Genomic DNA, 14,785 nt, shown 5'->3' with positions numbered 1-14,785 from the left:
ACTACATAATCTACAGTATTAAATGTAAATATAATCTAGAAAAAAATGTGTATGTAAAAGAGCAGAGATATCTTTAGCAAAAGGGTTTTTTTTATTTATTTTCCTTTAAATAGTATCAGTCATACTACTATAGTTTAATAGTAAGGTGTACTATATAGACTCTAATCATCAAAAATATTTTATTTTTTAATTATTTATGTCTATAACTTTGGAAAGAATTGAACCATCTTGTTCACATTTCTAAATGTTTTCAGTATTTAAGAGTATTTAAGATAATGTAATCATCTTTCCCTTTACTTATGTTACCTTAAAGACAATCCATTGCTCAGGCTAATGTTAGGTATTAGATTCATATTTATCTCTTTAGAACATCCAGAAGCATCTCAAATACTGTTTGCTGCTTCATCTGTTTTCCTGTTACATCCACATGAAGGTGCAGCTAGTGCACATTAGCTTAGTTTAGCATAAAGACATAAAGCAGAGTGAAATGTGCCAAACTAACTAGCTGAGCTGTCTCAAATATGATAAAATCTGCCCATTTAAATGTCATTGCTAATATACTGGTTTAAGATGAAAATAGAAACCCCAACTATCATGTTAAAATCAGATACTATAACCCTGATGTACTATTTTCTAATACAGCAACCCATGAGCACATTTATTCTTCATCATCATCGTCTGTGCTGTTACAGGTCGCTCAGCAGCCTCTCACAGCTCGGAACTCAGCTGCACTCAGTCCTGCATGTTCGATGAACTGGAGGCCATCGCTCCTCTCTCCACTTCCTGTTTGTCTCTGGACGAGCCGTCAGACTCATCAGACAGCCCCTCGCCTGATACAGGTAACAACTCAGGGCACACGGTCTCCAGAGGATATACACAGGTCTGAATTTGGTAATAATCTGAGATTTCTTTTGCGCCACTATGAGGCTGTTAGTCAAATATCTGAACAGCTGTTCAACAGCTTGTTGTTTCTTGTAGTCAGAAATACAAGATTGCCCATAATTCTGTCCATTTAAACAGATTTATCAGTGGATCAGTTCACAGGTTATCAGTGATTGGAAAGTCCCCCAGACTTGATTCTTCAGTATTTTGGAACAAAAAAGCCACGTTTGTTTACTGTTGTTTTTCCTCTGCATGGCCTTCACTAACGTCTCAATTAGACACGCTCGTCTTCCTCTGCAACATCTGCCTTGTTACAGACAGGGACGGGCTTATCCGAGCACTCACTGCTCACTCTTTGTATCAGCCCATGTTGGCCAACAAAGGCAGAGTAGATGTGATGTGGAGGTCTCTGTCAGATAGCCTGTGTGTGTCCTGGAGGTGGTTCAGTGAGCTGAGGACAGAGACAGAAATTAGCCAATGAAGACTTCCTCCTCCCTCAGAGCCCGCTAATCCCTGACAAGGTGTTTAACCTGCTTGCTTGACCCGAACCTCTGTCTGACCCCGGCGACCTTCGCCCCAAGGATGTGGAGGGATCAGGGTAACCGCTGCCATAGCAACCAGCATGATAAAATCAACACACAGGCTCAAGCTAGAAGCTCTGCCAAATGTGAGCTAATGCTTCAGACTGATTTTTATCAGGCCGACGCAAAACACAATTTACATTTGTATGGGACGTGGCTGATTTACTGCTTCACTGCAGGATTTGTTAAAACAAAAACAGATATCTCATCAGGTGAAAATCTCAGTGTGGCCACATTTAGAGGAATATTCAATCCCCCGATGCATGCCATAAACTCACAATGTAATAAGACACAATTTTATTTAGTCAACTCATAATCACCTTAGCAAAATCTATACTATATGTGCCCATGAGGGTCTGTAATCCCAGTTTGTTGTGACCACTTGGCAACATGAAAACTGAGATGGCTGCTAAATGAAAGAGGCCGTTACAGCCTGCCATTAACAATATTTGTCTTTAAAGTCTTTAAAGAACCTGGTCTCAGATACAACTTTCAAATGAAAACACTGTTCGATAAGAGATATTCAAAAATATTGCCATTACATGAATTCATGAACACCATTTTGATGATATAGAAGTCTGTTTTCAACTTCAGCTGCTGCTAATTTAACATTACTAACAAATCCAATCAGAACAGAGGAAACATTTGAATCTGAAGTGTGTGTCTCTGTGACCCTGAGTGGGTGGTAAAGTGTGTCCAACACCTTAATCACAGGATTACACGTGTTATCAGCCACTGTGGTTTGCTAAGTGTTTTTCAATCTTGTGGCTACCTCTGGTTAATGATGGACTAATACCCGGCCTAACTGAAAGTGTGTCGCGCCACGTTACGTTACGCTCACAGTTATCCCAGGGATTTCCTCTTAACGACTCCTTAATTTATCAGCGGAGCTAACAGTTCCTTTTTTTTTCTTACCTGAGGTATTATTTTACCAGTTTGACTTCCCAACTGAAAACACTTAACAGAGAAATGTGTTTGGACACATTTTTAGAACCCGATCAAGACAAACTGTGATGTAGAGACCTTTTCCACTGCTTTCTAGTGTGTGTGTGTGTGTGTGTGTGGCGGAGCATGTTGTGTGAAATTCCCATTTAGATAGGAATGGTAGTAGCTCCACACCCAGTCAGCATGGGCTGGGGATTTGCGTGGGCAGCAGGCCACACTGTCACTGATCCGCTTTTAATTCAGTGTGACGATGAGAACTTTGGAACCGGGGGGTGATGGAGGGGTGGTAAAGGGGTGGTGTAATGTGTGTTTCATTGTTCTAGTTTAAGTCCTGCAGTCTACTCTGGAGCTATCAAAAGGTCAGCACATCTGGACAACCTTTACATAGACATACATTTAGTGAAGACTAGAAAGCCAAATCAAAGGTTGCTAACATGCTAATGAAGGATGCATCAGGTGGATCATCACATGTGTCTGATGAAATCTTTTTACCTATAATACAGCTCCAAACAAACTGAACTCCAATGACTGCAGGGTAAACAATAAAGTATCAATATCAGCGTCAGGTTGGTATGAGACCAAAATCTGGTGTGACTTTCTAGGACTAGAAAGCACACAGGGGATGCAGCCCCTGAACAACATGTTTCTGGTTTACAGATCTCCACGTAATCCACATATGCAAAACCAAACCTGTCTTGTTGCTGCAGGACATTAAAACACTGTCACTTCATTTGCAGCGCTGTCCCCAGGCCTCGCAGCGCTGACGGTGGGCTGTGACTCTGGGAATCTGGGTTCCCTGTCCCGGGTCCAGCTGCTCCTACTGGACCGAACTGTGCCTGAGAACCTGGTTCTGGAGGAGGAAGAGGAGGAGTTCTCACCAGTGGAGGACTGGTCTGATTTGAGTATGGATCACATCTATCCAGGTAGGATCAGAAGATGCATCTAAAATATATAAAAATAACAAAATCAAGAATATGGAAACAGAAAAAAGTTACATATCACAAAAAAATGAAGGAAATGTGACTGACACAGTCTCAGTTGACAGAGTTTAAACCTGCTCTGATGAAACTTTCTGACAGTTTGGCAGAGATAGTTTGATAAGCAAAAAACTGTCACTGTAATAGCAGGGAGCAGTCAGACAGGTGTGTGTCTGTGTGTGGAGAATGACATGAAGAAACACACAGGGGGAAAAACATGACACTGTAGGTGTGTCCTGGTCTGCAGACGTCCTTGAGACTAAGTGATGCCTTTATGGCACGGTGCGGCTTTTCTTTTTAACGAGCTGTGATACCGCCTCTCATCTGCTCCCAGGCATGCCGCCACGAGCTCCTAACTGTTTTCTTTCCCCCCTTAAGGTGTGCCGACACAGAGGAGACGTTTATAGGTTATCAGGATGTGCCATATTAATAAAGATCAAACCGCTAGAGTGGATCATTAACTGGGAAAGTCCGTCTAAGATAGCAGGAGATACTTGGAACAGAGTGCAGCACACACAACAGAGAAAACGTCTGTGTGCTGAAACTAGTGCAGGGCCTGATGTTTAAAGTCTGATAAGACTCAAATAGAGAGATTGAAGGTTCAGTTAAAGCAAAACACAAACAAACACTGACACCAGTCCAACATGGCTGCCTGCCTCGGCTGTAGAGTGTTCAATGTGATATCATAGCATGACATATATACACTACCGTTCAAAGGTTTGGGGTCACCAGGCCAGTTCTACAGCCTCTCTGATCAGCAAAACAGTTCAGCTGTGCTAACATCATTTCACAGGAGTTTTCTAATCATCAATTAGCTTTTTTAACACGATTAGCTAACACAATGTACCATTAGAACACAGGAGTGATGGTTGCTGGGAAAGTGCCTCTGTATACCTTTGTATATATTCCATTAAAAGTCAGCCTTTTCTAACTAGAATAGTCATTTACCACATTAACAATGTCTAGACTGTATGTCTGATTACTTTAATTATATCTTCATTGAAAAAAAAACATTTTTTTTTAAAATAAAGGCCCCAAACTTTTGAACGGTTATATCTATATATATCTATATATATATATATATATATATATATATATATATATATATATATATATATATATATATATATATATATACATGCAACTTGTGATGACATTCTGTGTGCAGTTACTACATATTATGTGTTATTTCCGCACTGTTTCGACTGTATTGTTGAGAATTTAAAGCTAATTGTGTATTATTTTATGCAATTTCTGACCAAAACAAAACATTGGTGATGTTTTGACTGATGTCATCGGACATGTCATGAAATGATAAAGCAACAAATGTCTGCATAAAGTTTCTGGCTGGGGATAAAGCTTTGGACTTCCACCCAGGAGTCAGGGTTCAACGCTGCTGCTTTAAGCATTGCTAACTATTTTTCACTCGCTGTTGGATTTCTACACGGAGATACCAGGCTGCTCTGTTATCTGCTTCTTGCTACTTCCATCTTGGTGCTCTCTGAGAGAGAGCATCATAAGTTAAAGACTTGGCTGCAGAGGGGTTGTTTTTTTCAGCATCAAACACCTGAGCATCCTCCACAGATCAGCCCACATACACCCAGACACAGGCAGACAATAATCAGTGACCAGAGGCAGATTCAGCAGCCTCTTTGCTCTGGTCGTACCTACACTTTTGTTTGTATTTGCAGTCAAAAGACAATTTTTAAAAGGCTGGGACAACATAATGTTTTTTTCTAAGATAGAAATAATCTCTATGAAAACATCATTGTGGATGAATCTCCACTGAAAATCCTCCACTGAATTGGAACGGCTGGAGATATTGTTTTCCACAACCATCAAAAGAATAAAATGTGAAACATTGGTGGTTTTGTTTTTGGTATTCTGTGTTTACAGAATCTGTCTGAGTTTGTAAGAAGCTTGTCTGTGTGTCTCCAGAACAATGTTTGCACCTGGCACACTCCTGGAGACAGGTGCTCTGCCGGGGTTTTGTTGCTCCATTTTCTGCCATTATTTGCTCAGAGATTAGGAGCCATAATTGAAACTACTACACGACATTGCTCATATCTGAGCACACACACTCGAACACAAAAGACAAATACATGTAAAGTGTGTGTCAGAGGCCAACATTTATGTACACACATGCACAGACGCACATGCCTGCCAGCAGTACGACTGCAAACACATGACTGCTTCCTCTCCCTTCATCCTGACGCTGTGTTCTCTGTGGTTTCTGTCAGGTGTTTCGAGGCCCAGCACAGCTGGCAGCATCTCTGAAAGGTGTGACTCCACAGGGGAAGTCCAGGAAAACAAATCGGTGAGTGCTGCTGCCCCCTGTGAGACCACTTTTTATGCTTTACCCCCCTCCTCTCTTCATCTATCTATCAGATTTGCACCAAAAGCAGTGGCTGTGCCTGGTTGTGAGAAAAACACTGGACCTCCAGGACTCGACTCCTGTCGCACAATAACTTCGCATCATGCGCACACAGTCTCCCTCCCACACAAAGACCCTCTTTTACAAACTTGAACTAACATGCATTTATAACTGTCATTCCAGTAAGACGTGCCAAATTGTTGTTGATAATTGAGACACAATATAACAGAGGGCACGCGGCGTGCAGCAGGTGTGTGGTTAATCAGTCACGGGCAGCAGGAGGAGGAGGGGGAGGGGAGGGGTGGCGGCATCCCGACTGTATGGCAGACACCACCTCATTGCTCTGTTGCATGAAGCGAGGAGGGTGTGATGAATGCACAACTGAACGCACGACTGAACGCCTGACACGGTGGGATTCTTTTGGAGGATGCACCACCACCAGGATCAGACGGGTTCAGGGGTCAGGGGAGGAGGGTGTAAACAGGGCTTGTGCATGCTGGGCTGCAGTGGAATGGACGCAGGTGCTCCACGTGATCTACGATTAATCTCCCCTTTATGACAGACGAGAGAGAGAGAGAGAGAGCGAGCCCCTGAAAAGCATGAATGAGACTCATAAGCCCCCCACAATTAGTCACAATGAGGAGCTGGAGTGCTCCGAGCAGGATTCATACGACTGTTTGCATAATTCAGCTCTAGGATTATTTTTAATGAAGCAGTGGTATGTTCTGAGCTGCAGACGATGAGGATCCTCAGCAAAGAAACACAAAGTCTCCTGGGTAATTTAGGATGATATCATAGAGATCTGTGAATGTGGACACAAAACCAAGGCTGGAGCATCCAACCATGCATATTTATAGTGACAAACAATAGCCCTTAGCAGCAGCATGTTCCTCAGAAATAACTGCAGAATTATTTGTGATAATCTGAGTATAATGTTCTCTTGTGTGTACTTGTGCTAAACTATGTTATGCTGATGGCCTGATCAGCTACAACTTCACTTCTAAGAAACCAAACCATCCCTTTAATGCTCCTTCAAGCCTTCGAAACGTTTCTAACTGTGACACCTAACTTTTTCTGTCTCCCGTTTCCTTGCAGGATCTGTCTGTAGGCGGTTCTGGCTCACCGTCTTCATGGATCATAGACCAGAGTCCGTCATTCCACATGTTCAGATCCTCTGCCCTCAGTACATCATCCTCTCAATCTATGTATTTTCCCTGCTGTGTGTGTGGGTGTGTGTGTGTATGTGTACTCCTACTACATGCCACCTCTGTGTTAAAACTAGTGCTGTTTATTACAACAATACTTAATCAATACAAGAGCCAGGCTTCACCATTAGTGTCTGATCCGGTAAAAGCCCCTTCAGTCCCTGTCAGCTCTTCTTTATTAGGAGCCATTGTCTCCCCACTGTCAGCACTGTGTTTGGCGTTCCCTTCCCTCCGGTACACTTAAGCCCGTTAATCCTTGCTCGGGCCAGCTGGCTTGCAGTATCACCTTCACCTGTAGGGCTGGCTTGTGTACATTCATGAGTGATGGTTCAGAGGCAGCACTGACTGTACACATCACAAACACTGGAAAAGCACCGCAGGAAAAAAAGGGGGACTGAGCTACACTTGAGCTAATGGCTCACTGGTTTGTTTCCTTCCTCCCTCATTGACCACATCAGTCAGATGTGACCATGCTCCATTCTGCTGTACAGGAACGATGTGATGCTAATGGTCCATGTTGTACACCACAAATTCCTCCATCACACCAGCGATTGATTTGTCTGAAGTTTGAGCTGCAGCTCCATCAGCAGTGCAGTGATATGTCCATTTAATCCAACATGTGTGATGTCAGCGTCACATGGCTGCTGAAGAAACAAGCACGCTAGATAATAGGGTTTATACTGACTGGAACTGGCTGTGAGGAAGAGGGATTCTAGTCCCATTTCAGTGAGAGAGACAATGTCTGCAGAGAAGATAATGTCACAAACTTTGAGACAGTCTGGAAGGAATTCATAGTGTTGCATCATCCAGATAAAATCTGACAGAAATTGTTGTGTCAAGAAACTGTGTGTTGCAAAACCCGTGCACTTGAATGTCAGATTATTGTTAACAGCGATGGTTGGAACATATAGACATTTATATGGCTACATAAATAAACATATATTTACTCAGGCAGTCCCTTAATTGAGCTGTTGTCACTAGTGACACCTCTCCTCCATAAATGTTGACTTGACTGTGCAACATGTTTCTTTATCTCCTGTGTGTTTCTGACAGAGAGGAGTGACCACACAAGTTAAGGGCAATTTAATGCAATTTAAGGGTCGTTCTTAGAGAGACTGATTGATTTATTAGCCTGTTAAATGTATACGATGTACATCCATTGTCTGCGTGTACAATGAGTGAAATTCCCTTCAGCTTTAAAATGCTGGTTTTGCAGCCCCTGACATTTTAAAACAAGACATTCCTCGGTGTGACTGCTGTCAAACAAACAAGAAAAAAAAAAGATGTCACACAGAGGATCCTGGTGGTGGCTTCTTCCGTGACCTTTTAAAGGCCAAAGGCATGGTCACCCTCTGAGGGAGGAAGGGGTGGAGGGTCATCAGCAGGACGTGAAGAGGTCGCTCCTGAGGTCACACAGTCTCTAAAAGATGCCCAGTGTGTGGCATGTCTTTGTGTGGCTAGGTGAGATTTGGTTACCCTGGAGGTGTGAGCAGGTCAGCTTTTCAATAAGGCTCATAAGTAATGGAGGGACTGACCTCATTCTGACTCCATGCAGTGGAGAAAATGGGCTTCTGCTGCTCAGATTAAATGAGTAGACCTGCTGATTTACATTTAGATTCTAGGAGGATGAAACATTCAGTGTTTAAATGAGTCATAAAAAGACATATTTCCCTTCCTTTAAATTTTAATCCATATTTTTTTTAGCGAATGTAACATCTTTTAGCATAGTGGCCATATGTGGAACTGCAGTTTTTTTGTTGTAATTTTTTGACCTCATAGATGGCTGTTTTTATGCCCAACTGCACATGTGCATAAATCATAGATGCTGAGTCCAACTTTTCATCTTTGTAAATGCTCCCATAATGGAACTGAAACTAAATGTTTCATTATACAAGTTGTTGTTTATTAGCCTGCATCATGGTTTGTAGCATGAAAAAAATTGATTTTGACCCCTACATCGGTGAATAATCTGTTTTCTTTGGATCGATTGGTGATTTAGAGATTAAACCAGCAGCAGAAATCCTCTGTGATGCGATGCTCCTGCTTCCCGCTGCGGCTTGCGATGAGACCTTTGTCCATGTTTGCTCATCAGGAATTCATAGGTAGAATAATCCTTCCCCTCATAATTGTTTCATGGCTGTTCCCCCCCCTCAGACTTTAGCATTCAGCTGCTACTAAAGATGTTTGTATCCACATGAATGTAGCGATGTGCGGGGCCACAAAGAGCACTAATCTGAACTGACCCTGCCGGATTGTTCTGGGGAAAGCTGAGGAAGCTACAGGACAGATTAGGCCGCAGAAAGACAGAGATGATGCTGGGAGAGATTAGTCGTGTACTAAAGCAAGGATCGTTTCCCCCCCGGAGGACCACACACTGACAGTGTAGCCATGTCACTATTGTCTCTAAGCCACTGCCGCTGTGGACTCATTGGCTATTGTCTCTGAAATCCTCCAGCGTTTCCCCAAAAACCTGGACTCAAGCCCTTTGATTGGCACTTGTCAGGACTGATAGAGAGGGTGACGTGTTGGGAAAGGCCTTGAGAAAGGAGGTCTGAAAGGAAAATCCCCTCCCCATGAATAATAATTTGGGGAGGATTTTCCTTTTTACTTTCATTCTGCCTTTCTCTGAGGAGATAGAGGAGTGGGTGGCATCACTGAATGGCCTTGGCACGCTGATTGTCTCGCTGATGCTCATCCCTTACTCAAACATGCAGAGAAAGAGATACAAGTCCAACCTTCTTGCCTCTGCCTGGTGCGCTGGATGTTAAGGGGCAGGCAGTGTGTGTGTGTGTGTGTTTTTGTCTCTGGTGGCCTTTTCCAGATCAGCAAGGGGATTTGACTCGGCCGCTCGCAGCCAAATCCAGCTATCTGCGGTGTTCAGATGCTGTGGTTGGTATGGTAACCTGCTCTGTGTGTTTTAGATGGGCTCTTGTTTCCAGCCTGAACTGACCAGTAATCACTGCGCTGCATCCACGGATTAGGCCGTGCTGGAGGTTAGGGAAGGAGGGTTTTAAAAAGAAAGAATGATTTCAGCTGGAACCTCACCCAGATGGACAAACAGTTCAGGCAGTGCTAAAATTAGAACATTAATCATCAACAAATTTTATCAAGAAGAAGAAGAAGTAAGTCTTCAGTCAATGATTATTACAAATGTGATCTGTGGAAAAGTGTTGAAGCCAAACTGTACGATTCACACACGTCGCCAGAGAGTCTTTTTAACCCCTTTTACAAAAAAAACCCACTTTTGTCTTTAGAAGAAAGTAGTAGAATCCTAATTTGGACCAAACCTGTTTGGAAAAAAAGGCAATTTGCTGTGTAGCACAAGAACTCCAAAAACCAGTGTTAGTAATAAGCTTTGACAGTAATGAACTATGGACGGAGTGTCCATGAGGTCGCTGAAGTACTTCTATGGGTCTCTTGGTGGCTCCAACCCTCACCATTTTTACAGTGTCACACTTCCTCTAAACTCCATATACAGGCAAAGGCGTGGAGCACGAGTTGTAAATTGGGACATTTTAACAGGAGTCTGTAGAGATTGACCCGCTCTTGGAGCCAGCCGCTAGAGGCTGCAAGGTGAACTGCATATTTTTAGCACTTGGCAATGAGAAATGTGAAAAATCTCAGGATGACACGTTGCTGCTGTCTCATTCTATCTGTGAGGGAGAGTCGGGTCTTATGTATGTATGTACAAAAGATATCCAAAGGTAGAAAACCGTTACCGTTGCAAGTGAGATACAGACACATAATTATTAAACAAATTGTTCACCTAATTGTTTTATTATTAGAGTTTTTAATTATTTAATTAAAGAATCTAACAGATTAATGACAGAATGTTTCAGGAGATTTTGAAAACGAGTATCGTCTCACCTCATTTGTCATCATGTCACTGTAAAGGTTTGCTGTTGCATATGAAACGGGATGATGAATCCTCCGCTCTGAAGATGAATACATTTCTCCTCGTGTGGCGTGTTTCAGTGAGGTGGACAGGGAGGCGTGTGATTGTGTGCAGTGTGGTGGAAGACAGCCCGTCAAATGAGACATGGCTCCATCAATCTGGGCTGCTCTGACCTCTGTGCGTTCACCACCGGGACAAATGAATGCACAGCAGCAAGTTCAGGAGGCTTTAAAGAATTTGAAGGCTGTCAGCCTTTCTGCTGGTCAGCCTGTGTCCTCATAATGACCTGAACTATCTCCAGATGTATCACGTTTTGAATTATCACACAAGAAACACTCGTGTTTCCAAAGGTTGCCAAGAGAAAAGAGTCTGAAACTCTATTTGAAACTGTTGCAAAAGACAATCTGAGCCTTCTTTAAGCTCTAGTCTGCATTGATGGCGCTCTTTGTCTCTGTGCTTCCACACCAAGTGTATTCTCTGGACTTTGTGTTCAGAAATAATGGGGCTCTTAATTGGCTGGTCAGTGACAAAATGGACGGCTGTTTAAGTTTCAGGGACAGCGTCCGCTCTGCAGAGAGGCTCTGAATGGACTGAAGGGAGATGTGACTGTGGCATTTAACAGAACAATGATGTGAGAATTAGTGTTTATTAAAGGACCAGAAATGGGCTTTAGTGCTCTTTACTAAGTGGCTACTTTCATGTAGATGACCATGAATACCAATGTGTTTTTCTTTGAGTGTGCTACTGTTGATACACATTTTTTTCTTTAAATATTTTTTTTTAGGTTCCCACACAGATGTTGGGGGCCTCCATGAGGAGGAGTCCAATTATACAGGACAGGGGGACCAAGTCGAGCTCTCGGATGAAAGTTTTGTATATGGAGCGGACGAAAAGGAAAGGAGGATGGAGGAGAGGAAAACACAGGTGCTGGACATGCTTTCCAAACTTCAGGACGACACACCACGTCAGAAAAAAAGCAGTAAAGGACGCTCCAACTTTGAGGACTGTGAGTACATAAAGTTAGAGTTTTTCATGTCTATATCCCTTTCTGTTCCAATTTTTAAGACCACACCAATAACGCATAACCCAAAATAGGATCACAGCTCCCTGGTTAAAGTGTCATGCTTAACTATAAGCATTTAGCAGCATTAAATCTACATCTGCCCTCAGCCCTCCTCTTTGCCTCCTATTCAGACAATGCAGGAAAAACAAACACCCCGACACTTTCGTCAACTCTGTAAATTTACCCTCAATTACAGCACTTGATTTTTAGAATTGGCCTTTTCTGCAAACAGGAGTTTTGGCCAGGAATCCTCCAGTTTCCCTCAAGTACCTAATTTCTGGCATCCAGGCCTTTGTGAGAGCACCGGGACTGATGGCGCCCCACAATAAGCATCTACACCTAAGGTCAAGGCTGAGAGGCTGGCCCTCTGCGTGGGGTCAGCTGGGTCAGAGTTGTCCTGTGAGTGCTGGTACTCGTGACTGGGGCTGATTAGACAGGTTTGTTCAGACGGTAATCAAGCAGGATGGAGAACCCTGCAGCTGGCCTGGCTACTCTGCAGCAAGGTTTACTACCGATGGAAAGCTTTTGTGTTGGTACAGGAGTCTGCTTTGTGTATCAACAGTTTTGCATCATGTTGGCTGGTCTTTCTTTTTGGACCATAGAGATGTAATAATTGGTAAGTGTGCAGCCAGTGTGGCTACACGAGTCAAACCGGCGAGGACAGTCTAAGAACCAGAAGTCAGGAGGTGGTGGAGACCAAAAACAGAGCAAAAGTGTTGATAATGTGAACGGCCTATTAACACTGCAGGAACATTTGGTTTCAGGTAATGTTAATGAAATTCCTTCTGACACTAAGAACACAATGATGAGCGTGTGTGTGTCTGGGCAATTATTAAGTGAAAGATGCTGCGTTTGTGTTAAAGGGCGTGGTGTGTTTACACCCATCTGTCCTGGTATGATCTGTAATTTTTTGCTTTGGCAGGGTCCTTTTGTTCTCTTGTGTATTTGTGTGTCTGCTGGCTGCCACTCATCCACACTCTTGTATCTGTGGCCCCTCATTAGTCTCTGAAAAGGACTAACTAGTCATAATTGTCCCTGACCACTTGCCAAGAGATTCCCAAAAATCCCCCCCACTCCACTCCACTCCACTCCACCCCACCCCACCAGCCTCTATGTGTACCCCACACCTATAACTTCCTGTAGTTTCCGGCATGTCCTCCATTCACCCCATGACCCTGCAGTGTGTCATTCTACACCAAAAATGTTGTAAATAATTGTTTTCAATTAAGTTAATATGGACCCACTAAGGTCGTAGTGGTTTCGTTTGTGTTGCTTGCAGTCTTTGTGGGACTGATGAATATGTCGATATGGAACATCTGCCAGCCTGACTTTGACCCCACCCAGTAACACCACCTCCACCACCATCAGCAGCAGCCTGTACTGCTGTCCTCTTCAGAGATATTAATAAAAAGAAGAAAAAATTCTGTGAACAAGAGAAGACGAGCCGCATACAGTAAGAGCGGTAATATGAGTGTGTGTAGAAGGACATCCGCAGTGTGTGTGTGTGTGTGTGTTTAGGTACAGTGCCTTTATGTAACCCCTGTTTGCTCAGCCTTTGGTCTAGAATACCTCTATGTATTTACCATCAGTCCAGAATGGCTTGGCAAACAAACAGCTCACCTATTGATGAGCAGCAGCGTGGAATATGCCCGCTGTATTCATAAGAGAGAAAGAAAGGAGAGAGGGCAAAGTAAATCTGTCAAAGACTCCATTATGCAGTGTCCAAACAGAGAGCGCCCTCCACAATGGCCTTATTAATGGCACAATGTCAAGGAGCGGCAGGGTGATAATAGCAGATGATTTTGCTTTGTGAGGTTATCTCTAGAGATCTGGTGTTGCAGCAGAGCAGATGATTTGGACTCTGGGGGGAAATATCAGATCTGCAGCAGGAGCTGATTGGTCGTAGGCATGTGTGTTTGTGTGCACGGGAAGCATAAGTTGCGGTTTGTGGTAAAGGCTGATGGCGTGCAGCCAGAGACGTGGAGTGTGGCCACTACGTGTGTCTTTGTTTGTTTTCCAAGCAGAGCCTTAACGCCCCCACCCCAACACAAACACACACACACTCCTCAGAGAGAGTAAGGAGGAGGAGGAGTTTTGTGTTCATAGTGCCTGCAGGAGAATGCTGCCAGATTTTGTCACCCTTGTTCATATTGTAGTGCCCACTCCTGAAAAACAAGCGCTTGTTGCCAAATTCTGATCTGAAAAACATACCAGTATATGTTTTTTAGATTTTGAAAAACAAACAAACAAACAAACAAACAAAACAGCAGCTCTGCTTTTTGGTGCCAAAGTTCAGTCCTTTTCTCAGTGCTAACTATGTCTCACAGCTTCCAGCTTTATTCTGAGAGAGGGCAGCCACACGTCACCACAATGGGTCCTAAGATCTGTAAACTCACATCATTATATTTAGGAAAAGGTTTTAAGAATACAAATAAACTTTTACATCCCAAAATTGTGAAGAAAATGACAACAATCCAAATTTTGAATTTGAAAAAAATGTATGATTTCTAGAGAAAATTGCAAAACATGTTTTTATTGCTGCCCAAAAAAGCAGAATAAAAGTGACTTTTTTACTCAACTACCATGTTATAAAATGACTAGATTTAGACTTCTGACTGGACTGACTGGATTATAGTAGCCCAAAGAGAAAAGTAAAGGTCACACTGATTACACAAAATGTCCAACAGCAAAGCCACTTTTATCATCTTTATGACAGACTCATAAACATGATTATAGTTTGATGCAAAAGATGCACCTCTTCAAGATAAAAAAGGAGCATCAGACACAACATCTGATTCTTTTATTCTGTCATTACCACCCCTCAGTCATTGGCTTTTGGTACCTACTGCTGTAAAAGATGCCA

At 42.9% G+C, this 14,785-nt stretch overlaps 1 protein-coding gene across 1 annotated transcript in view; it reads left to right on the top strand.

The window, feature by feature from the left end:
* LOC114432486 (uncharacterized) overlaps positions 1 to 14,785 on the top strand; it is a 40,157-nt gene that overhangs the window by 14,362 nt on the left and 11,010 nt on the right. Inside the window, exons 6-10 of the mRNA XM_028400515.1 lie at positions 693 to 839; positions 3,146 to 3,331; positions 5,626 to 5,702; positions 6,855 to 6,942; positions 11,644 to 11,865. Of these exons, the coding sequence (XP_028256316.1) occupies positions 693 to 839; positions 3,146 to 3,331; positions 5,626 to 5,702; positions 6,855 to 6,942; positions 11,644 to 11,865 (720 nt within the window). The remainder of the gene's footprint in view (positions 1 to 692; positions 840 to 3,145; positions 3,332 to 5,625; positions 5,703 to 6,854; positions 6,943 to 11,643; positions 11,866 to 14,785) is intronic.

Source organism: Parambassis ranga, chromosome 2 (genome assembly GCF_900634625.1).
Source record: "Parambassis ranga chromosome 2, fParRan2.1, whole genome shotgun sequence".
Lineage (NCBI taxonomy): Eukaryota > Metazoa > Chordata > Actinopteri > Ambassidae > Parambassis > Parambassis ranga.
This window is presented reverse-complemented; position numbering and strand designations above follow the sequence as displayed.